This window comes from Salvelinus namaycush, chromosome 40 (genome assembly GCF_016432855.1).
Source record: "Salvelinus namaycush isolate Seneca chromosome 40, SaNama_1.0, whole genome shotgun sequence".
Lineage (NCBI taxonomy): Eukaryota > Metazoa > Chordata > Actinopteri > Salmoniformes > Salmonidae > Salvelinus > Salvelinus namaycush.
Window position 1 is genome coordinate 2784443 of NC_052346.1, and position 26032 is coordinate 2810474.

Below are 26032 nucleotides of genomic sequence, written 5' to 3' on the forward strand. Positions count from 1 at the left end.
GCCAGTAAAAGGGGATTTACTATTCTTGGGTATCGGAATGACTTTAGCTTCCCTCCAGGCCTGAGGGCACACGGTCTTTAGTAGGCTTAAATTGAAGATGTGACAATATCGTCTGCTATTGTACTCAATAATTGTCCATCCAGATTGTCAGACCCCGGTGGCTTGTCATTGTTGATAGACAACAATCATTTTTTCACCTCTTCCACACTGACATTACAAAATTCAAAAGTACAATTCTTGTCTTTCACAATTTGGTCAGATATACTTGGATGTGTAGTGTCAGCATTTGTTTCTGGCATGTCATCCCTAAGTTTGCTTAACTTGCCAAATTAAATGTAATTAAAGTAGTTGGCAATATCAGTGGGCTTTGTGATGAACGAGCCATCTGATTCAATGAACGAAGGAGCCGAGTTGGCTTTTTTCCCCAAAATTTCATTTAAGGTGCCCCAAAGCTTTTTACTATCATTCTTTATATAATTGATCTTTGTTTCATAGTATAGTTTATTTTTATTTTTATTTAGTTTAGTCACATGATTTCGAAATGTGCAGTACGTTTGCCAATCAGTTGGGCTGCAAGACTTAATTGCCATACCTTTTGCCTCATCCCTCTCAACCATACAATTTTTCAATTCCTCATCAATCCAAGGGGATTTAACAGTTTTTCAGTAATTTTCTTAATTAATGGGTGCGTGCTTATTAGTAACTGGAATAAGTTGTTTCATAAATCATTACACACCACAGACCAGCAAATATTCTTTATATCATCAACATATGAATCACTACAAAACTTTTTGTGTGAGCTCTTATATAAGGCCCAGCCTTTGGAACTTTGGTTTTCCGAGATATGGTTATTATATTGTGATCACTACATCCTATGGATTTGGATACTGCTTTAAAGCAACTTTCTGCAGAATTAGTAAAGATGTGATCAATACATGTTGATGATTTAATTCCTGTGCTGTTTGTAACTACCCTGGTAGGTTGACTGACAACCTGATCCAGGTTGCAGACACTGGTTACAGTTTGAAGTTTTTTCTTGAGTGGCAGCTTGATGATAGCCAGTCAATATTTAAATCACCTAGAAAATATACTTCTCTGTTGATATCACATACATGATCAAGTATTTCACGTATATTATCCAGATACTGACCATTAGCACTTGGTCGTCTATGGCAGCTTCCCACAAGAATGGGCTTTAGGTGAGGCAAATTAACCTGTAGCCATATTACTTCAACAGTATTTAACATTAGATCGTCTCTAAGCTTTACAGGAATGTGGTTCTGAATATATACCTCAACACCACCTCGTTGGAATTTCAGTCTTTTCGGAAGATGTTATAACCATGTGTTGCTACCACTGTATCATCAAACATATTATCTAAGTAAGTTTCAGAGAAACAGAATAGAAATGTAATCTGTTACAAGCAAGTTATTGACTTCATGGACCTTGATTCTTAGGCTACATGTCACGTTCCTGACCTGTTTTCCTTTATCATGTATTTGTTTTAGTTGGTCAGGGCGTGAGTTGGGTGGGTTGGTCTAGGTTTGATTTTCTATGTTGGGAGTTTGTGTTCGGCCTGGTATGATTCTCAATCAGAGACAGCTGTGAATCGTTGTCCCTGATTGAGAATCATACTAAGGCAGCCAGGGTTTCACTTGTGTTTTGTGGGTGTTTGTTCCTGTGTCAGTGTTTGGGCCACACAGGACTGTTTCAGGTTAGTCACGTTTGTTGGGTTTTGTAATTTGTAGTGTTTGTTGTTTTTCCATTAAAACATGAATACTTACCACTCCGCATCTTGGTCCGATCCATGCTCCTCCTCGTCTGAGGAGGAGAACGACTACGACAGCCGTTACAGAAACACCCACCATAACAGGACCAAGCGGATTGGAGAAGGAAGGCAAGAACAACAGCAATGGGGAAAAGAGGAATGGAATTGGGAGGAAATCCTAGACGGGAAAGGACCCTGGGCAGAGCCAGAGGAGTGTCGCCGCCCCAAAGCGGAGCTGGAGGCAGCGAAAGCGGAGAGGAGGTATTACGAGGCGAAAGCAAGGCAGAGCGGCTGGAAGCCCGAGAGGCTCACCCAAAAATTTCTTGGGGGGGGGCTAAGAGGTAGTGGGCCGAGGGCAGGTAGGAGACCTGCGCCCACTTCCCAGGCTAACCGTGGAGAGCGGGAGTACGGGCAGACACCGTGTTACGCAGTAGAGCGCACGGTGTCTCCTGTACGTGTTCATAGCCCGGTGCGGGTTATTCCACCTCCCCGCACTGGTAGGGCTAGATTGGGAATTGAGCCAAGTGCCATGAAGCCGGCTCTTCATATATGGCCTCCAGTACGTCTCCTTGGGCCGGCTTACATGGCACCAGCTTTACGCATGGTGTCCCCGGTTCGCCTACATAGCCCGGTGCGGGTTATTCCACCTCCCCGCACTGGTCGGGCGACGGGGAGCATTCAGCCAGGTAAGGTTGGGCAGGCTCAATGCTCAAGGGAGCCAGTACGCCTGCACGGTCCGGTATATCCGGCGCCACCTTCCCGCCCCAGCCCGGTACCTCCAGTTCCAGCACCCCGCACTCGCCTTATGGTGCGTGGCCCCAGCCCAGTACCACCAGTGCCTACACCACGCACCAGGCTTCCAGTGCGTCTCCAGAGCCCTGTTCCTCCTCCACGCACTCTCCCTGTGGTGCGTGTCTCCAGCCCAGTGCCTCCAGTTCCGGCACCACGCACCAAGCCTCCTGTGCGTCCTGAGAGCCCTGTACGCACTGTTCCTTCTCCCCGCACTCGCCCTGAGGTGCGTGCCCTCAGCCCGGTACCACCAGTGCCGGTACCACGCACCAGGCCTATAGTGCGCATCGAGAGTCCAGTGTGCCCTGTTCCTGCTTCCCGCACTCGCCCTGAGGTGCGTGCCCTCAGCCCGGTACCTCCAGTTCCGGTACCACGCACCAGGCCTATAGTGCGCATCGAGAGTCCAGTGTGCCCTGTTCCTGCTCCCTGCACTAGCCTTGAGGTGCGTGTCTCCAGTCCGGTACCACCAGTTCCGGCACCACGCACCAGGCCTACTGTGCGCCTCAGCAGGTCAGAGTCGGCCGTCTGCCCAACGGCGCCTGAACTGCCCGTCTGCCCAACGGCGCCTGAACTGCCCGTCTGCCCAACGGCGCCTGAACTGCCCGTCTGCCCAACGCTGTCTGAACTGTCCGTCTGCCAAGCGCCGCATGAACTGCCCGTCTGTATTGAGCCTTCAAAGCCGCCCGTCTGCCATGAGCCTGCAAAGCCGCCCGTCTGCCATGAACCTATAGAGCCGTCCGCCAGACAGGAGCCGCTAGAGCCTTCCGCCAGACAGGAGCCGCTAGAGCCTTCCGCCAGACAGGAGCAGCCAAAGCCTTCCGCCAGACCGGATCAGCCAGAGCCTTCCGCCAGACAGGATCAGCCAGAGCCTTCCGCCAGACAGGATCAGCCAGAGCCTTCCGCCAGACAGGATCAGCCAGAGCCTTCCGCCAGCCATGAGCAGCCAGATCCGTCAGCCAGCCATGAGCAGCCAGATCCGTCAGCCAGCCATGAGCAGCCAGATCCGTCAGCCAGCCATGAGCAGCCAGATCCGTCAGCCAGCCATGAGCAGCCAGATCCGTCAGCCAGCCATGAGCAGCCAGATCCGTCAGCCAGCCATGAGCCGTCCAGCCAGGATCCGCCAGAGCCTTCCGCCAGCCAGGATCCGCCAGAGCCTTCCGCCAGCCAGGATCCGCCAGAGCCTTCCGCCAGCCAGGATCCGCCAGAGCCTTCCGCCAGCCAGGATCCGCCAGAGTCATCCAGCCAGGATCCGTCCCTCAGTCCGGAGCTGCCGTCCCTCAGTCCGGAGCTGCCCCTTATCCTGGTGCTGCCCCTTATCCTGGTGCTGCCCCTTATCCTGGTGCTGCCCCTTATCCTGGTGCTGCCCCTTAGTCCGGTGCTGCCCCTTAGTCAGGTGCTACCCCTCGGTCAGGTGCTACCCCTCAGTCAGGTGCTACCCCTCAGTCTGTTACTGCCCTTTGGAATAGTGGGATTGACATGGAGGGTGAATATTGGGAGGAGGCCACGGAAGCGGGGGTTGACTATGGTGGGGTGGGGACCACGACCAGCGCCAGAGCCGCCACCGTGGACAGACGCCCACCCAGACCCTCCCCTAGACTTTGTGCTGGTGCGCCCGGAGTTCGCACCTTAAGGGGGGGGGTTCTGTCACGTTCCTGACCTGTTTTCCTTTATCATGTATTTGTTTTAGTTGGTCAGGGCGTGAGTTGGGTGGGTTGGTCTAGGTTTGATTTTCTATGTTGGGAGTTTGTGTTCGGCCTGGTATGATTCTCAATCAGAGACAGCTGTGAATCGTTGTCCCTGATTGAGAATCATACTAAGGCAGCCAGGGTTTCACTTGTGTTTTGTGGGTGTTTGTTCCTGTGTCAGTGTTTGGGCCACACAGGACTGTTTCAGGTTAGTCACGTTTGTTGGGTTTTGTAATTTGTAGTGTTTGTTGTTTTTCCATTAAAACATGAATACTTACCACTCCGCATCTTGGTCCGATCCATGCTCCTCCTCGTCTGAGGAGGAGAACGACTACGACAGCCGTTACACTACATATGTTAATATGGGCTATTATTAGCACTTTTCTGGGTTGCTTGATTGTTTTTAATGCTTTACTGGGAAGTTTATCAGAGGTAGACTTACTCATGTTATTTACATTGGAGCTGATAGTGCAGGGTGAGCTGCATAAAATGGTCTTCCTACTAGTGCACACCACCTCAGTGCTAACAGTGTACCTCTGGTTTATAGGCTCATGATTACTGCTTACAATAGCTGTAGGATAAACAGATGTATTCGGTGAAATTAGGGGTACATACATTAAATGACTTACATTGTGTTTGCCAATGCCCCTAAGATCATGTACATTTGATGAAGCGTTATGATGACTCATTGTCACAATGCTAGGCATTAACTGAGCTGGTCTTGGATCATTTACCAGTCATTGTTTCAATGCAGCCTTGAAATGCGTGGACAGGACCCAAGATGTCCAGGACCCAAGATTATTTGGATGGACTCCGTCATTCCTGTAGAGTATCTTCTGTTTCCAGAAGGTGTCAAAGTTATAAACAAAAGTGACTCCAGCAGGGCTGCAGTAGTCTTGAAGCCAGATGTGTAATGCCAGCAGTCTGCTGAATCTTTCACACCCGCGGCCAAACAATGGTACTGGACCTGAAATTATTGGCCGTTTTTGGAGTCTTTAAATGCTAAAATCAGTTCTTTAAAAACACATTTTCAAATGTTTCCGAGCTAGCCCTCCTGATATTGTTTGACCCCACATGGACTACGACAGTGTCAGCTCCCAGCATCTGTGGTAGAACAGTCAGAAGCAGCCTTGTTATGTCCTGTACTCGTGCTTCTGGGTAGAACAGTAGGAAGCAGCCTTGTTATGTCCTATACTCGTGCTCCTGGGTAGCACAGGGTTTTTGCCTTGGGGACCGAGATGTTTCTCACCATAGAGCTGCCTATGATGACAGCTGGTGATGTTGAATGGGCCAGTCTCTCAGACAGCCTCACAGTCTGGTGAGGAGCTCAGAGGATCTGAACCCGAGGTAGAAGCCACCGGAGAGGGAGAAAGAACAGAGGACAAAGACGCAGGTACCTCCGGTAAAGGGCGGCAAAGCTGTTTCTGGTTTGTGTTAGTTCCGGGCTCAACATCTCCATGGAGACCCTCGTTGCCAGAGGACATCTTCTTCGACGAGTGACGTATCTCCATGCCTGGTTGGTTGGGTTGAGAACAGCTCCATTCTCCAGGGAAGGGGGAGACCCCTTCGGGGATGGAACCCTGCCGGGCACCGGCCAGTTGGCTGTGGAGAGCCAACACGGCGGCGAAACTTCCACCAGACCAGAGCGGCGTCCGGCTACTGGGGTGGAAGAGAAAAAAAACGTAGGTGGGCGTGGGTTCCCCAGTAGCTTATGAAGGTTTTCTACTTGCTTGCTAAGTGTAGCTACTTTGCTCCTGTAGTCCTCCGCAAGCAAACAGTTGCTACATTGAAAGTCAGCACGGCCCATATTGTCCCGGAGCAAAGAAAAGTAAACACAACTCCTGTAGCGCTGGAAACATTCAATAGCGGCCTCCATTTGAGACGCGAGCCAGCTAGGCTAGCTTGGCTTTCGCGTCTCTCCCCCTGTACCGATTCTGTCAGGATCCCGGGACAGATAGCAGTGCTCACAGCAATTTATCCCAACAGAGCCGCAGGATTCAAAAATAAAATAAAAGTATATAAAAATTCTGTCAGCTTTAAACCGATGTCTTTAGTTCAGGTTTCTGCGTTCGACAGCGTTCAACAACAACAAACATACGTTGCGCTCATGACGATCAGCAGGTCAATGATGAGGCACATAGATCATCCCTTCATCCTTCTACCTCTCCGTTCCATTCCTCTCTCTTTTTCTTACCTCATCTTCCTGCAGGTGTAGAGCGAGGTCATGCTCAATACATAGAGTAGCATTAACCGTTAATATGACTTGACACACACAGGCTCACATTCACATCTCCAGCTCATGCTCTCACGCTATCAAATACCTCCATTGTTTTTGTCCTTATCATTTTTCCTCTTTCCATCCTGCACTCTTTTACCTGGTCTTATCTCATCCCCCTTTCATCTGCTGAGAAGCTATGGAGTATGAGGGATGAAGAAAGGAAGAAAGGGGCTGGCTACAAAGGGTACAGGAAGAGAGGAGAGGAGGAGAAGAGGAGGGGTAGGGGGTGAATAGGAGAAGAGAGGAGAGCAGGACCTCTTGGTCCTTATCAGAGGTAAACACACACACAGTGGGGCCATTGTTCTGTAAGCTTTCAGCGGGGCTCTATGATCATGTAGGCTGAGACTGCTGAACGTGTGCTCCCTCCCTCCTAGTTCTCTCTCTCTCTCCCTCTTTCATCTCTCTTTTTTCCTTAAGTTGTGACCTGCCTGTCAAACAAGCCTTCTTCCTCCTTTTTTCCCCTCATTTTCTGACACGCTATTCCCTTTATGGTGCACTACCTTTGAACAGATTCCCAAGGGCCCTAGTCCAAAGAATTGCATTATAAATAGAATAGGGTGTGATTTGGGACACACATATACACTACCTATCAAAAGTTTTAGAACAACTACTCATTCAAGGGTTTTCCTTTATTTTTACTATTTTCTACATTGTAGAATAATAGTGAAGACATCAAAACTATGAAATAACACATATGGAATCATGTAGTAACCAAAAAAGTGGTAAACAAATCAAAATATATTTTATATTCTTCAAATAGCCACCCCTTGATGACAGATTTGCACACTCTTGGCATTCTCTCAACCAGCTTCCTGAGGTAGTCACCTGGAATACGTTTCAATTAACAGGTTTGCCTACTTAAAAGTTAATTTGTGGAATGAGCCAATCAGTTGTGTTGTGACAAGGTAAGGGGGGTATACAGAAGATAGGAGAACCCATAGGAGAACCCTTTGAAGAGCCCTTTTTGATTCCAGGTAGAACTATTTTGGGTTCCAGGTAGAACCCTGTGGAAAGGGTTCTATATGGAACTCAAACGTGGTCTACCTGGAACCAAAAAGGGTTCTTCAAAGGGTTCTCCTATGGGTTCTCCTATCTTCAAAGAATCATTTTATATAGGTTCTAGATATCACCTGTTTTTCCAAGAGTGTAGGGTTTCATGCTCATGTATGTTTGTCTCTCTCCCTCTCTATGTGCTCTATCGCTCCATCTCTCTCTGCTTCCACTACCCTTTAGTATAACGACCAGTTGAATTAAAATATGTTATTATGAGCTGAAGATCACGACAGTCCTCGGGGACCATTTGATGACTATGTACTCTACACTACAGGTGAGTAAAAACCAGGAAAAATGCCATGACCATGGTTAACACTCAGAACTCTGCGTTTGGAAATATCGATCGACTTGTCACTAATCCCAAGTGATGGATTGAGGACTGTGTGTTGCAGGCACATACACTATGTGAGGCAGAGGTAGATACATGGAAGAAACTACAGCCAGCCACCTGCCCTTTGTTTTTGAAAGTCGGCTTATTCTAGTTGCCATGGTATTAGCTTTCAAAGGACAGGAAATGGAATGGTTGGAATGTGAGAACGAGAGAAAAAGAGACCAGCTCAAGTACCACCTCCATCCGGCGCCAACGTCAGTCAGCCCTCCCATTCCCGAGCCGCATGGCGCTGGACCCTGACCTCTAACCCTTACCCGCTAACCCCTGACATGCTGCCTAGACTGGCCACATTTCATTACCAGATTATCATAAAATGGGATTAACCCTTAGCCTGCAATGGCCGCGTCCCCACGGAAATTGAATTGACGTAATAAAAATAATCGGCATCACAATCCACCTGTTTAAGCTAGAGATATGTTTGCACGGGCTGCGTCTAAATCCACCGCATCAACTGATATCGCCCTTCTGCATCTGCGGTGAGAAGGTGGCGGAGCTACAGCGTTGTTTGTCAGACCATGAGACATCCCGAGAAGCGGTCGTCTCACAAAATCGTATGTTGATCACTTTTGAAAGGTGAGACTCTCATGAGCACGATGGTCTACTCCGTTCTGCTCTAGGACTCCCACAAGCCTCACACGACTGAAGGTCCCCGGTACCAGTAAAGAAAAATAATGGATGTATATATAGAGATAGTTCAGTGTCTAAAATAAGGGGATAAATACATGTAAAAAAAACACCATGTTTCCTTATCTTTCTTATATCTCAGATATTGAACAGACACTTCAGAACAAATTTCCTTTAGATGTTTTTTTGACTATCTGTCGTTCCATGTAGTAAATCTGTCTTTCAATGGGTTCCTATTAGCTAATAGCTGTAATGCCAAATTCAATGTTATTATTATATTACTATTATTTGTATTTTCTACCCCTTTTTTCTCCCCAATTTCATGATATCCAATTGGTAGTTAGAGTCTTGTCCCACCGTTGCAACTCCCATACGGGCTCGGGAGAGGCGAAGGTCGAGAGCCATGCGTCCTCCGAAACACGACCATGCCAAGCCGCACTGCCTCTTGACACGCTGCACCAATGTGTCGGAGGAAGCACCGTACAACTGCCAACCGAAGTCAGCGTGCATGTGCCCGGAGTCGCTAGAGCGCGATGGGACAAGGAAATCATGGCCGGCCATGATTATTTTTTTCATATATTTTTGATACCTTAAGGGGTCTTATAATTCAAAATCAAATAGCTAAATAATCCCTTGGTATGATCATTTTAAAACAATTCCATATGTTAGCTTTGAACCACCCACCACCCCTCCACGGCTTAGACAGGGCTTAGATTTAGAGGGTTAAAGAAAGTCTAGACAAAGAAGTCTAGAAGTCTAGAAGTAGAGCAAACTGTCATCTGAAGGCGTTTGAGATGTGTATCGCCAACGCCTCTCTCTCTCTCTTTCTCTCTCTCTTTCTCTCTTTCTCCCCCCCTTCTGGGATTGTTTTGGTTGGTGTGGCGGCAGGCTTGCATGGAGATGGCCCCGCCATTACTTTTTTTGTAGCCTGCATGTATTAAACTGTGAGTTTGACCAATTCCAGTCCACATGGGGTTTGGGGAAACTCAGGTGTGATAACTTTTAAAAAATGACATTCTACTCCAAAATTAATGAAGAAATGTTTTTCTGCTGTCAGCATCTAAAATATAATTTCCACCTCCAGAAATGACCCCTATAATATATTGGTAAAAATTATGATACAATTATTTGAACATATTTGACCATGCACATAGCCTAGTGGGATTGGAAATGATTGACATCCTTGATAAAGATGAGCAATAATGACTGTATAAAATAGATCATTCAAATACTGAGCTATATTGTATGCTAAAAGAAAATTTGGAAATTATTCTAATACAATTGCTCAGAGTAAGAGACTTTGTTAATTTATTTAACTAGGCAAGTCAGTTAGGAACAAATTCTTATTTACAATGATGGCCTAGGAACAGTGGGAACACCTAGAAACACTTAGTGCCTTGTTCAGGGCAGAACAACAGATTTTTACCTTGTCAGCTCGGGGATTTGATCTAGTTTGAACCAGTTTGAAATCACCAGTTTGAAATCTACAGAATGTCAACTTTGCTGATGTTTAGACTGTCGTTATCTAAGTCCATTGGGTGTTGTGAGCACACAGCACCATTTGACCTGACCAGGAAAAACTCAGAGCCATAGTTATTGCCTATAGAATAGACCATACACTCAGGGAAATATCAGGGCCCTACAAATATACAGTAGGAGGCCGTGTCTCTGTCTCACTCTCCGTCTCTGGCTGTGGGTAAGTGATAGAGGTGCCTTGGAGGACTTTATCTGTATAGGACTACAATATCTGGGGGTCAAAAAGAACGTCCTGGATTGACTCTGACTTAAGTCCACCAAAGAGCCAGTGACGCACCTCCACAGATAAACCCAATAATGTTAAGATAACCTTAAACCTATAAGCCTTGCTCAGATTTTGCCCAATACAAAGCTAGGCCATTGATATGGACCATTTGAGGTGAGCCAATTGACTTAGCCTAACCCCAATGTAATTTAGGATGTAATTTCAAGCAGTTTTGCCCAGTTTCTCTGGCTGGGACGGTATCAGTCCTCAATGCAAAACCACAGGATCCAGTCTGGGTTCAAGTTCTATTTGAAATCGTTTCAAAAACTTTATCTTGGCTTGATTGAGCTTGCCTGTGGCAATGTACAGGTAACTGCCCAAATAAATAAGTGTCTTAATAGAGCATTGGGCCAGCACGAGCTAGAACAGCTTCAATGCACCTTGGCATAGATTCTACAAGTGTCTGGAACTCTATTGTCGGGATGCATTTGGTGTTTTGTTGATGGTGGTGGATAACGATGTCTCAGGGGGTGCTCCAGAATCTCCCATAAGTGTTCAATTGGGTTGAGATTTAGTGACCGAGAGAGCCAATGCATATGGTTTGCGTCATTTTCATGCTCAAACCATTCAGTGACCACTCGTGCCCTGTGGATGAGGGCATTGTCATTCTATGGGGGCATAGCCATGATAGCCAAAATAATGGACTGCATAGCATTTTTATACCTGACCCTAAGCATGATGGGATGTTAATTGCTTAATTAACTCAGGAACCACACCTGTGTGGAAGCACCTGCTTTCAATATACTTTGTATTCCTCATTTCCATTATTTTGGCAGTTACCTGTAGCTAATATAAAAATCATATCCCCTATATAGTGCCCTACATTTGACCAGAACCCTATAGGCCCTGGTCAAAAGTACAGTAGTGCACTTTATAGGGAATAGGGTGCCATTTGAGACTAAACCATTGACCTGGTTGCAGAAGCCATCCATGTTGGTGAAGAATGATGTGTTTCTGGAAGACAGTACTGTTGGACAGACTCAGCACTGGGTTGGTTGAGGTGGGCTATTTAACACCTGTGGGTTTGGAGAGTGTTTGTGCAGAATCAGGAGAAAGTCTCCCTGGAGATTTTGTCGGGTCTATGATAATCATCAGGCGAGGTCTCTGCGGGGACATTATGAAGAGGGTGCAGAGTGCTGTAAATAACAGCAACATACAAACACAAGTGACAGACTGTGCGGGTACACAGACACACGTACACACACACACGTACACACAAACGCACAGGCACAAGCGTACACCAATGCATGCACTCATGAAGACAAACGCGCACTTCAACTCACTGAGGAAAAAGTCACACATTCACGCACTCAGGCAATATCCACACTGATATGCCATTTAGAACGCATGGCCAATACATTGCTTCATTCTTGACGGTATTCTCGTGTGGACATTGGAACAGAGCCAGGGCTAAACTATACCTGTATATGTAATTCTATGGGAATGTGCACCTATGCTCCAAAAATCCACCCCTTCCCAGAAATCATGTCTGTCAGTCTGTTTGAGGAGCAGCAACCTCCACGTCCACCCACAGCCCCTGAGAATAGACCTTCCTTCATGTCGATACACAGAGAAATGAAAAAGTGAGTTTCAGCTAAATATATGTGAGATGGTCAGAGGGAGAGAGAGGAAGAAGGTGAGAGAGAGGGACAAGGTGAGAGAGAGAGGGACAGAGAGAGGGAGGAGGAGAGAGTCTCAGAGTTAGAATGTTGGCATTGTATTCTTTTCGAGCCATGTTGGAGATTTTAGTGACAAAGTGTGAAAGTTACCAGTGTTTTTGAAGAGCTGGATAGTTTGTGAATGCATGTGTATTTGACTTTGCTGGTTGGCTAAATGTGTAGCTATTTTGTATGCTTTTTGTGTGTGTGTGTGTGTGTGTGTGTGTGTGTGTGTGTGTGTGTGTTCTCGTTTTTGAGATCGTATTAGGACCTCAACTTATATAAACACCTTCCATATTAGGACCTTTGACCAAGTTAGGTCCAAAACCATGGTCTCAACTAGGGAAACCATTGGAATAGCCTGCAAATAGCATGCTAATATGCCTGGTTTGAAAATCACACAAAACTGTCAGGGTCCTAAGAAGGGGGTATTTTTGTAAGCCACCTGGTGGTAACATACCATACTGCAGCGTATCAAAACAAATCAAATCAAATGTTCTTGTCACACACACACACACACACAGTCTTGCATTTCTAACCAATTTAGGACTCCTCACATTTACATACCTTTTTAGGACCCTGCTTTCCAGACATCATAGAAGCACAGAAATTACACTCATGAGCTAGAAAAAAAATCTAATATGAGGAAATCACCGAAAGTTGCTGACTTCTTGAAAAAAGATCACTTGTAATTTTACCACCTACTTGAGACCGCACATTGCAAATCAAATCAAATCAAATTGGTCAAATACACATGGTTAGCAGACGTTAATGCGAGTGTAGCGCATTGCTTGTGCTTCTAGTTCCGACCGTGCAGTAATATCTAACAAGTAATGTAACAATTTCACAACAACTACCTTTTACACACAAGTGTAAAGGAATGAATACGAATATGTGCATATAAATATATGAATGAGCGATGGCCGAACGGCATAGGCAAGATGCAGTAGATGGTATAGAGTACAGTATATACATATGAGATGAGTAATGCAGGGTATGTAAACATTATATAAAGTGGCATTGTTTAAAGTGACTAGTGATACATTTATTACATCGATATTTGATGCATTCATTCTATTTTATGACTGAAAATATTGCATGTAGAATGCCACAATGATGCAACACGGATGGCAACTCAACGGCTGTAGTGTAGTTCTACTGTAGTGTAGTTCTACTGTAGTGTAGTTCTACTGTAGTGTAGTTCTACTGTAAAGTATTTAAACTGGAACAACCATTTCAGTAATGGAGTCATTATATCCAAGTAACAGATTAATAGTTTAGAAAAATGTATTTTATTTTTCTGTAACATTCAAAGTCAGCAGGCTTTGTATTCTTGAGACCTTAGTCACTCCAAAAGTGAACAACCCACCTGGGAAAACTTCCCCCAAACAGAGTGAGATGGAGGACATTCATCAACTGCCTATGAGCTTAAGTCAAGTAAGTCCCATTAAATCCTCAGAGGTACACCAAGATAGAAGCATCTTATACACTTATTATCTCTGATCTGCAACTATTTTGTTGTGTACATAGAACTTTACTGCTCTCCAGTCCCTGTTTACTAGCGCTTGGCCAGAAGCAGCAATGCATTTCTCACAGTCTTGTTTTCCAGGCGTTTTTCCCATTCGGATAAAATTCATCAAGGAATCTTCAACTGCATCCACCTCTATTGTCGACCAAAACCTTTTTGTTCCTTTGGCACCTTTGGAAAGAGATGACATTATGAATGACTACATTAAATAAAGGTTGAGTACAATACAGTATGTGTTCATCTCTGTATTAACTCTACCAGGTTGCAGCTGTATCTGCAGAGAGTGTTGAGGTTAAACTAACAATCCCAACTAAATAACTACATAGAGAAGGATGTGAGAGAAGAATGTGCAATGCTGACATCAAGGCAGAGTCAATCTGTATGAAATCTAAGCCCATCAAAAGGTTTGCAATGTAATCCTTCTAATAAAAGCAATACTTATTAAATTAAGTTCCCTCACCCAGGAAAAACAATGTAAAGTGTGGTAATCCTTCTGTGTTATCATCTATCCTGACACACTAGTTCAGATCTAACGTCTTGACTTGTGTCCAATCCAAACTGAACCGTTCTGTGCTGGCATGGTTGGAAATACACTAACTGATGAAAACAGGATTGATCTGGACCAGCACAGTACCATAAGCTGACACTACAGAGTGAAAACGCACTGACTGAAGGCAGCAGGAAACATGCTTACTGTGTGAGCCTCTCCTTTGTCCCAGCTTTCCCTTGGTCATTGGCTGTTTGGCCCGAATCGCTGACATCTCTCCTGGAAAACATCAGTGGAAATCATGTCAGTTTCACCCAATCCAACCTATCAACCAATCCATAAGCGATAACTGTTGGAAAAACTCAAAATGCAGGTTTATAACAGCTGTGCCATTCAAGCCTATTGAATATGGTATGAGAGGGACGGCTACAGCCACCCAAACCCTACAGATACAGCCATGTATTGAGAGGGGAAAGCACAATACCATGCTGAAATGAAGGCAGACTCCATCCTAACCTTTTTCACACCACTGTACAATCCAAACTGAACCGTTCTGTGCTGGCATGGTTGGAAATACACTAACTGATGAAGACAAAACAGATCTGGACCAGCACAGTACGGCCAGAATACTTATGGCACCGACAGAGATGGTCGCCTCGCTTCGCGTTCTTAGGAAACTATGCAGTATTTTGTTTTTTAATGTGTTATTTCTTACATTGATACCCCAGGAAATCTTAAGTTTTATTACATACAGCCGGGAAGAACTACTGGATATAAGAGCAACGTCAACTACCAACATTAAGTCCAGGAATATGACTTTCCCAAAGCGGATCCTCTGTTTCGACTATCACCCAGGGCAATGCATCAGATCCCAGTAGGTGACCCAAAACAACGGCGCCACAGATGGCAGATGGCGCGGTCTTCTGGTCAGGCTCTGTAGACGGGCACATCGCCCACATCTCACGAGTATACTACTCGCCAATGTCCAATCTCTTGACATCAAGGTAGACGAAATTCGAGCAAGGGTTGCCTTCCAGAGAGACATCAGAGATAGTAACATTCTCTGTTTCACGGAAACATGGCTCACTCGGGATACGTTATCAGAGTACGTAGAGTCACCCGGTTTCTTCACGCATCTCAGAAACAAACATCTCTCTGGTAAGAAGAAGGGCGGGGGTGTATGCCTTATGATTAACAATTCGGGGTGTGATCATAACAACATACAGGAAACTCAAGTCCTTTTACTCACCTGACCTAGAATTCCTCACAATCAAATGCCGGCCGCATTATCTACCTAGAGAAATCTCTTCGATTATAATCACAGCCGTGTATATCCCCCCCAAGAAGATACCTCAACGGCCCTGAAAGAACTTCATTGGACTCTATGTAAACTGGAAACCACATATCCTGAGGCTGCTTTTATTGTAGATGGGGATTTTAGCGAGGCTAATCTGAAAACAAGCTCCCTAAATTTTATCAGCATATGGAATGCGTGACCCGGGCTGGCATGATTCTGGTTCATTGCTACTCTAACTTCTGCGACGTATACAAAGCCCTCCCTCGCCCTCCTTTCGCAAATCTGACCACGACTCCATTTTGTTGCTCCCAGCCTATAGACAGAAACTAAAACAGGAAACGCCTGTGCTCAGGTCTGTTCAACGCTGGTCCGACCAATCTGATTCCACGTTTCAAGATTGCTTCGGTCACGTGGACTGGGATCGAGTTTATTTGAAAGTGCATCAGTGATGTTGTACCCACGGTGACTATTAAAACCTTCCCCAACCAGAAACCGTGGATTGATGGCAGCATTCGCGCAAAACTTGAAAGCGCGAACCACTGCTTTTAATCATGGCAAGGCGACCGGAAACATGACCGAACACAAACAGTGTAGCTATTCCCTAGGCAAGGCAATCAAACAAGCTAAGCGTCAGTATAGAGACAGAGTAGAGTCGCAATTCAACGGCTCAGACACAAGACGTATGTGGCAGGGTCTACAGTCAATCACGGATTACAAAAAGAAAACCAGCCCCGTTGCGGACACCGATGTCTTGCTCCCAGACAAACTAAACAACTTCTTTGCTTGCTTTGAGGACAATACAGTGCCACTGACACGGCCCGCTACCAAAACCTGCGGGCTCTCCTTCACTGCAGCCAACGTGAGTAAAACATTTAAACGTGTTAACCCTCACAAGGCTGCTGGCCCAGACGGCATTCCTAGCCGCGTCCTCAGAGCATGCGCAGACCAGCTGGCTGGTGTGTTTACAGACATATTCAATCAATCCTTATCCCAGCCTGCTGTGCCCACATGCTTCAAGAAGGCCACCATTGTTCATGTTCCCAAGAAAGCTAAGGTAACTGAGCTAAATGACTAGCACCCCGTAGCACTCACCTCCGTCATCATGAAGTGCTTTGAGAGACTAGTCAAGGACCATATCACCTCCACCCTACCTGACACCTAGACCCACTCGAATTTGCTTACCGCACCAATAGGTCCACAGACAACGCAATCGCAATCACACTGCCCTAACCCATCTGGACAAGAGGAATACCTATGTAAGAATGTTGTTCATCGATTACAGCTCAGCATTTAACACCATAGTACCCTCCAAACTCGTCATTAAGCTCGAGACCCACCGCCCTGTGCAACTGGGACCTCGACTTCCTGACGGGCCACCCCCAGGCGGTGAGGGTAGGAAACATCTCCACCCCGCTGATCCTCAACACTGGGTCCCCACAAGGGTGCGTTCTCAGCTCTCTCCTGTACTCCCTGTTCACCCATGACTGCGTGGCCATGCACTCCTCCAACTCAATCATCAAGTTTGCAGACGACACTACAGTGGTAGGCTTGATTACCAACAACGATGAGACGGCCTACAGGGAGGAGGTGAGGGCCCTCGGAGTGTGGTGTCAGGAAAATAACCTCACACTCAACATCAACAAAACAACCTCAGGAGGCTGAAGAAATTTGGCTTGTCACCAAAAACACTCACAAACTTTTACAGATGCACAATCGAGAGCATCCTGTCGGGCTGTATCACCGCCTGGTACGGCAACTGCTCCGCCCACAACCGTAAGGCTCTCCAGAGGGTAGTGAGGTCTGCACAACGCATCACCGGGGGCAAACTACCTGCCCTCATGGACAACTACACCACCCGATGTCACAGAAAGGCCAAAAAGACCATCAAGGACAACAACCACCCGAGCCACTGCCTGTTCACCCCACTATCATCCAGAAGGCGAGGTCAGTACAGGTGCATCAAAGCTGGGACTGAAAAACAGCTTCTATCTCAAGGCCATCAGACTTACACTGACTGAAGGCAGCAGGAAACATGCTTACCGTGTGAGTCTCTCTTTTGCCCCAGCTTTCCCTTGGTCATTGGCTTTTTGGCCCGAATCACTGACATCTCTCCTGGAAAACATCAGTGGAAAACATGTAATTTTCAAACAGGACATTGTAATTAAGAATAGGTCCATGTGTATGTAAAGTATAGACATACCTGTCAGATTTTCTTCATAAAAATTGCCTTCCTCTGATGATCCTGGGACATAACCATCTACACTGTTGCCAATGCTGGTTATTGAGTCATCAGTCTTGTATCCAAGCATAGCTTTGGTCAACTGTATTGAAGAAAAAAATTATATTGGATAACTAGACAGATGACAAAGTATTTGGACACCGGCACATTTTGATTAGTTACGACTGTGCTCCTCTACTTGTTTATGTTATAATACTATGAATATGGGATGAAAGTGCACACTTGCCCATCTTTGATTTACAAAGCTGATTCACAAGAACTTACAGTATGTGCTGGTGTTGAATGACACTTTAACTTACGTATATACTGTCTGTTCTGATCAACGGTGGTGCATCATCCAACACATTGACTATCGACCCAGAAGTACTGGCAGCCTCAGAGGTACTGGCAGCCTCAGAGGTACTGGCAGCCTCAGAGGTACTGGCAGCCTCAGAGGTACTGGCAGCCTCGGTGTCTGACATCTAAGGATACAATAAAATGATATTAGTCATGTGCAAATTAGGCAATAGGATATGATAACGATTCAACCATCCCCAGTATCCTCATTCTAAACAACTGACAAACCTGCGCTTCGGGATTTATCTTTTCCTTTTCAAATCTGGCCTCACAAGTTGAACTATGCTTCTTTAGATTTTACATGCGCCTTCTTAGCCTCTGCAGTGCCTTTGTAAAGGAAGACAAAAAGAATAGTTGAGACTTAATAGAATGACAAGATTGCTCGGCACACAACAGGGGATGGGCTGGGGGACACCAATGACTGTTATCATTGACTAATAGAGGTCCAACAAACATCTATTACAATTTCTGTTTTTTTAAACTACTTTCAAGGTAAAAAAGCAAGTATAAGCATAACATAAGCACATTATGCAAGTTCCTGCATGCAACTAAAGCTGAATCTGTTTTTATGGATGGACTAAAAGAGAATCAGTATGAGTGGTTTGGCTAAAGCAAGGCAAGCGTACTCTAAATACTAGGCAAATCAGAAAACATACCGCATTGGTTACTTTGTAGGTTCCTGGACTCTTATCTTCCATTATGTTTTAGATCTTAAAAAATCTGTGTAAGAAATAGGGATTTGGTTAAAGAATCTGCCAATATATGTATGTATTGTATGTATGTATTTTTCAAGACAGTGAATTGTCACAGTCCTACCAAAATTGACACTTTCCACAACCCTTATTCTTGTTGTGGTGTTTCACTCTTTTATGTGCAAAAAAAAAAAGAACTAGGAACCGCACCACGCCCCTCCCCCCACCCAAACTAATGTCCATGGTTTTCAATAAAAAAAATCTGGTCACTTATTTCTTAATTAGTTTAACATATTTCTTATTTTCATCTGAATTATTTCAATGTAAAAAACGGTATTTGGGTAAGAAAGGGCTATAAAAAACGGGCGCAACTTCAATACATGAATTTAATGAGGGGGTTTAAATATTTTAACACACATACAGGCTTATAACTTGACAAAATAGATGAAAAGGAACTGGCTTTTCTTGCTAGCTTGTTACACTATAGCAATATTATTTTCCAATGCATGTAACATTGTTAACCACAATCATGTATTCTGAATCAAAGACACGTTTACCAATTATGCTAAACTTATTAGCTAGCTTGCAACCATAGCTAGCATATTATTATTTTTTAACTAGCATGGGTAGCATGCTAACCGTTAGCTAGCACGCTAACCGTTAGCTAGCACGCTAACAGTTAGCTAGCACACTAACCGTTAGCAAGCCACAAATAACTATAAGGTAGAAACATGCAAAGTAACAATTGCGCATTAATGAATTGTTTGGATAAACCTGCCAATTTCAATCTGTCATGACGCAGTATATCTGACACAATGCGGCTTTCAGACATGTCAATGCATGTTGGATTCCACCGAAAGACATACATGACTGACATTAATTCATTAAAAATAAAGACAACGAGAACATGCATTGCTTGTCAATACACCAAATACAATTTTAGCTAAAATATTGGTTAACAGTTTAGTTAATAGCTTACCTTCTTGCATGAATGCAAACATCTGCAACCATCCTCCTCTTCCTTAAAACACGTGCTGCACAGCTACTTCAGTGGTGATCACGCTCAGGCAGGGACAGGCTTGCCAGGTCAATTTCAAATTTCTAGGAGTCTGCTCAAAACCAGACTTCAAAACCCACCTTCACTAGCACAATTTTAGCAGAATACAGGGAAATTAATGATTTTTTAAAAATGCCATGTTGGTAACGTTGCAATATAGAAGTAGTATAACAACTTCCACCTAGCGACCAAAACCTTTCACCTGCCGCAAAGTTTTAAAAGTACATCAATAAACCACAAAATAGTGTACATGGCAACCTTGGGCAGAGATTTATGCTGCAACATGGGGGAGGGGGAACTGTGTATCTTTTATTATTATTATATTTTTATTAACAACAAATCAATACAGGAAGTACATATGGGAACACAAGTATATATAAATAATATACAAAGGACAGGGGAGGGGGGGGACTGTGTTGACCTATAAAACCTTTGATAGTTTGGTACTTTTGTGCACTTTGCAGTGGGGGAGGGGCAGGACCTCAAGCGGAAATTATGGCCAGTAGATATGCATAACAATGATTCCATCAGCCCAGATTTCTGAATATGTCTGCAATGTTATTACTGTTAGCCACATTTCCTTAGACAATTTGGGTTTGTAGCTTACACAATCAGTATCAGTGAGGTGTTAAGTGCAGCTACTTGAATGGTCTGTACATGAGAGATGGAGTGGTGGATATGTACATTTTTCACTGGGGAGACTTGCTGACACAAAAGTAGCTTATGGCAGGTTAATATTCGATCTAGCAACCTAACCCATCAGCAATCAGATGAATTACCTGCCCACAGACCACTCAAACAGCCTACTGATATTAACAACAGAGAGTTATGGGGAGGGAGGTATAATCAAAATGTCTGCTTAATGCTTTTGAGGGAGCAGCAGAAAAGTGTACCCAACCTGGGGTACAACTTGCTAGAATTGGTAGTTGAAGCAGTAGTAGTAGCCATGCAATGGCAGTAGTGTTGTAGTTGAGTCACAAAAGTCAGAGTCAATTCACAAGACCCTATGGCTACTCTGAGTTGAGTCAAAGTCACCAATGTTGGAGTCAGGAGTCGAGTCACAAGTCCCTATGGCTGAAATCAGAGTCCCACTGTTTGGTCCAAGAGTTCAAGTCTAAGACAATGGGTCCATATTAACTTAATATTAAGTTATTAACCCAGTCAGATAGTGGCAGGAGGAATTTGATCAATCATTTTTCATATCCCCTTTCTTTCTGTGCCAACAAATGTTTATATGCTACAGGTCAACCAGATTGTCAGCTAGCTAGCTAATTAGGTAACATGTTGAACATGGTGTGGCTGCACAGCTTCTTCATATTTGATGTAGTCTAAATAGAAACTGAAAGACACAGACAGACAGATACACCTCTATAAACTATACTGATGTCAGATATTAGTGGCTAATGTGCACATTCTGTGGAGGTCAACTAGATCTGTTAAAAGGTCTACAGCAACAACAACACATTTTATGTTTGTGTTAGAGAGCACATAACATGCCTATCTGAATTTAACTTAATCATTTGAAATCACATATTTCAATGTTAAGCTTTGATTTGTAACATTAACTGTTTTTCAGTGCATAGTAGTCTACAAGAGTCTGTAGAACAGGTTCATATTAGTGGTACAGTTGAGTGAAAATTCCAGCCAGCAGTTGAAATTTTGATACATTGTATGACACACCCTACACTACAGCCAATCATTGAGCAGCCTCCCATCCCCCTCTCCTTTACCAGGTCATATGCTGTATATTAAGGCCACATATAAGTATTAATGAACAAACAGCTATAGACTGTACTGAAGTCAGATATTAGTGGCTAATGTTAACATTCTGTGGAGGTCAACTGCTCCTAGATCTGTTAAAAGGTCTACAGCAATAACAACACATTTTATGTTTGTGTTAGAGAGCACATAACATGCCTATCTGAATTTAACTTAATCATTTGAAATCACAAATTTCAATGTTAAGCTTTGATTTGTAACATATTAACTGTTTTTCAGTGCATAGTAGTCTACAAGAGTCTGTAGAACAGGTTCATATTAGTGGTACAGTTGAGTGAGAATTCCAGCCAGCAGTTGAAATCCACCCACAACCACAAAGTCATATACACTGCTCAAAAAAATAAAGGGAACACTAAAATAACACATCCTAGATCTGAATGAATTAAATATTCTTATTAAATACTGTTTTCTTTACATAGTTAAATGTGCTGACAACAAAATCACACAAAAATGGTCAATGGAAATCAAATTTATCAACCCATGGAGGTCTGGATTTGGAGTCACACTCAAAATTAAAGTGGAAAACCACACTACAGGCTGATCCAACTTTGATGTAATGTCCTTAAAACAAGTCAAAATGAGGCTCAGCAGTGTGTGTGGCCTCCACGTGCCTGTATGACCTTCCTACAACGCCTGGGCATGCTCCTGATGAGGTGGCGGATGGTCTCCTGAGGGATCTCCTCCCAGACCTGGACTAAAGCATCCGCCAACTCCTGGACAGTCTGTGGTGCAACGTGGTGTTGGTAGATGGAGCGAGACATGATGTCCCAGATGTGCTCAATTGGATTCAGGTCTGGGGAACGGGTGGGCCAGTCCATAGCATCAATGCCTTCCTCTTGCAGGAACTGCTGACACACTCCAGCCACATGAGGTCTAGCATTGTCTTGCATTAGGAGGAACCCAGGGCCAACCGCACCAGCATATGGTCTCACAAGGGGTCTGAGGATCTCATCTCGGTACCTAATGGCAGTCAGGCTACCTCTGGCGAGCACATGGAGGGCTGTGCAGCCCCCCAAAGAAATGCCACCCCACACCATGACTGACCCACCGCCAAACCGGTCATGCTGGAGGATGTTGCAGGCAGCAGAACGTTCTCCACGGCGTCTCCAGACTCTGTCACGTCTGTCACATGTGCTCAGTGTGAACCTGCTTTCATCTGTGAAGAGCACTGGGCGCCAGTGGCAAATTTGCCAATCTTGGTGTTCTCTGGCAAATGCCAAACGTCCTGCACGGTGTTGGGCTGTAAGCACAACCCCCACCTGTGGACGTCGGGCCCTCATACCACCCTCATGGAGTCTGTTTCTGACCGTTTGAGCAGACACATGCACATTTGTGGCCTGCTGGAGGTCATTTTGCAGGGCTCTGGCAGTGCTCCTCCTACTCCTCCTTGCACAAAGGCGGAGGTAGCGGTCCTGCTGCTGGGTTGTTGCCCTCCTACGGCCTCCTCCACGTCTCCTGATGTACTGGCCTGTCTCCTGGTAGCGCCTCCATGCTCTGGACACTACGCTGACAGACACAGCAAACCTCCTTGCCACAGCTCGCATTGATGTGCCATCCTGGATGAGCTGCACTACCTGAGCCACTTGTGTGGGTTGTAGACTCCGTCTCATGCTACCACTAGAGTGAAAGCACCGCCAGCATTCAAAAGTGAACAAAACATCACCCAGGAAGCATAGGAACTGAGAAGTGGTCTGTGGTCACCACCAGCAGAACCACTCCTTTATTGGGGGTGTCTTGCTAATTGCCTATAATTTCCACCTGTTGTCTATTCCATTTGCACAACAGCATGTGAAATTTATTGTCAATCAGTGTTGCTTCCTAAGTGGACAGTTTGATTTCACAGAAGTGTGATTGACTTGGAGTTACATTGTGTTGTTTAAGTGTTCCCTTTATTTTTTTGAGCAGTGTATATTAAGGCCAAATATAAGTCTTAATGAAGAAACTGCTATAGACAATACTGAAGTAAGATATTAGTGGCTCATGTTAACATTATGTGGAGGTCAACTGATCCTAGATCTGTGACTTTAAGTGCCTAAAGCCAACTCTAATATACAGTACCAGTCAAAAGTTTGGACACACAAACTCATTTAAGGGTTTTTCTTTATTTTTACTATTTTCTACATTGTAGAATAATAGTGAAAACATCAAAACTGAGAATAATACATATGGAATCATGTTGTAACCAAAAAAGTGTTAAACAACTCAAAATATATTTTATATTTGAGATTCTTCAAACCCTTTGCCTTGATGACAGCTTTGCACACTCTTGGCATTCTCTCACCCAGCTTCACCTGGAATGCTTTTCCAGCAGTCTTGAAGGAGTTCTCACATATGCTGAGTACTTGTTGGTTGCTTTTCCTTCACTCTACGGTCCAACTCATCCCAAACCATCTCAATTGGGTTGAGGTCGGCTGATTGTGTAGGCCAGGTCATCTGATGCAGCACTCCATCACTCTCCTTGGTCAAATAGCCCTTACACAGCCTGGAGGTGAGTTTTGGGTCATTGTCCTTTTGAAAAATAAATGATATCCCCACTAAGCGCAGACAAGATGGGATGGTGTATCGCTGCAGAATGCTGTGGTAGCCATGCTGGTTAAGTGTGCCTTAAATTCTAAATAAATCTCTGACAGTGTCACCAGCAAAGCACCACCACACCTCCTTCTCCATGCTTCACGGTGGGAACCACACATGCATAGATAATCCGTTCACCTGCTCTGCGTCTCACAAAGACACAGTTGGACCCAAACATTTCAAATTTGGACTCATCAGACCAAAGGACAGATTTCCACCGGTCTAATGTCCATTGCTAGAGTTTCTTGGGCCAAACAAGTCTCTTCTTATTTTTGGTGTCCTTTAGTAGTGGTTTCTTTGCAGCAATTCGGCCATGAAGGCCTGATTCACGCATTCTCCTCTGAACAGTTGATGTTACTTGAACTCTGGGAAGCATTTATTTGGGCTGCAATCTGAGGCTGGTAACTCTAATGAACTCATCCTCTGCAGCAGAGGTAACTCTGGTTCTTCCTTTCCTGTGGCGGTCCTCATGAGAGCCAGTTTAATTATAGCGCTTGATGGTTTTTGTGACTGCACTTGAAGAAACTTTTAAAAAGTTATTGACATTTTCCTCATTGACTGACCTTCATGCCTTAAAGTAATGATGGACTGTTGTCTCTGTTTCCTTACTTGCGCTGTTCTTGCCATAATAGGGACTTGGTATTTTACCAAATAGAGCTATCTTCTGTATACCACCCCTACCTTGTCACAACACAACTGATTGGCTCAAACGCATTAAGAAAGAAAGAAATTCCACAAATGTACTTTTAACAAGGCACACCTGTTAATTGAAATGCATTCCAGGTGACTACCTTATGAAGCTGTCAAGAGTGTGCGAAGAGAGTGCCAAGAGTGTGCGAAGCTGTCATCAAGGCAAAGGGTGTTTACTTAAAATAATGTCAAATCTCAAATATATTTTTATTTGTTTAACACTTTTTTGGTTACTATGTGATTCCATATGTGTTATTTCATAGTTTTGATGTCTACAATATTATTCTACAATGTAGAAAATAGTAAAAATATAGAATCCCTTGAATGAGTATGTGTGTCCAAACATTTGACTGGTACTGTATATCTATTTTGCGGTTGGCTAAAGCCTCAAGTATGAAGGTAGGGTGGCCACGCCCATCTCGTTTATGAACTTTATGGGGCCTAAGGCCATTTCTAATATATAGATGCTGCTATTGGCTCAGTATTCAAGTATGATGTCGGGGGTGCCACGTTGTGCCACCCAGTTAAGTTACAAGTGTCCAGGGGCAAGCCTTCTTATATCAATGGTCTGATTAGCTCGAGACTCACATACGCATCTCCCCTCATTGCCATAGACATGTTTAAGCTATGACCCCCTAGACAAATCCCCTCAATAGCTTTGAAGACTAGAAATGTACGAATACCCTTAGTTAGATAGAATTTGTAAACGTTCCAAAAAGGGCCAAAAAAAACGGATAAAAATCTGTTTTTATAATATGTACCAGTTCATGAGGGTTGCCTAATCGCACACATGACATTTTAGAAAGATGTGACCTTTTTAACCCTTTGAAACAGCCCCTATGACCCCAATTCAAGGCACTTCCGGTTGTCACAGGAAGCTGAAAATAAACACATATCCTCATTGGGGTAGGCTTTTACAGAATCCTGAGTTTCAAGTCTTTACGTTAAGAACTGACTGATTTACAGAGGGTTGAACTCAGTGTTTATACAAACTGCAGGTTGGGTATATCAAAACCACTTTTAGGGTAATTTAACCACTTCCGGTTGCTCTAGGAAGCTTAAACTCAACACAGGTAATCCTCATAGTGGCCTGATGGATTGTCATTGAAGACAGCTTGAGATGGCAATCATAACCCACATAGGCATCAGGTTGAATTTAGGGCAGCAGGCAATGTATTCCTATGGGGAGAGATGTCAATGTAAACTGTTAGAAGAAAACACCCTGTTTTCACTGTTAAGGGTTAATTCCACACTGTCAAGGTTAGGCTTGCACAGATCGGGAGGACCTTGGGAAGGTTCCTGTGATTGA

General features: G+C 44.4%; 1 protein-coding gene across 2 annotated transcripts; it reads right to left on the reverse strand.

Annotated features, from left to right (window-relative positions):
* Nucleotides 1-13320: 13320 nt before the first annotated feature.
* LOC120033577 lies at nt 13321-21650 on the reverse strand. Of its 2 annotated transcripts, XM_038979983.1 has the most exons (8): nt 19606-21650; nt 18591-18654; nt 18163-18261; nt 17898-18059; nt 17560-17680; nt 17400-17471; nt 14270-14341; nt 13321-13746 (listed from the first exon to the last, which is right to left on the reverse strand). In XM_038979983.1, exons 4-8 carry the CDS (start codon nt 18057-18059, stop codon nt 13541-13543), a joined length of 633 nt encoding a protein of 210 aa, XP_038835911.1. In that variant the 5' UTR covers nt 18163-18261; nt 18591-18654; nt 19606-21650; the 3' UTR covers nt 13321-13540. The 2 variants fall into 2 exon arrangements, with proteins under 2 accessions (XP_038835911.1, XP_038835910.1); XM_038979982.1 differs by having other exon boundaries at nt 18591-21650.
* Nucleotides 21651-26032: the final 4382 nt, after the last annotated feature.

Excerpts from the sequence above, each read along its gene's own strand:
- LOC120033577 (XM_038979983.1), bottom strand. The coding sequence starts at position 18,059 with ATGTCAGACACCGAGGCTGCCAGTACCTCTGAGGCTGCCAGTACCTCT. Across the intron at positions 17,681-17,897 it reads TCAGAACAGACAGTATATAC|TTGACCAAAGCTATGCTTGG; the intron begins GTAAGTTAAAGT and ends TCTTCAATACAG. Across the intron at positions 14,342-17,399 it reads GCAAAAGAGAGACTCACACG|GAGAGATGTCAGCGATTCGG; the intron begins GTAAGCATGTTT and ends GATGTTTTCCAG.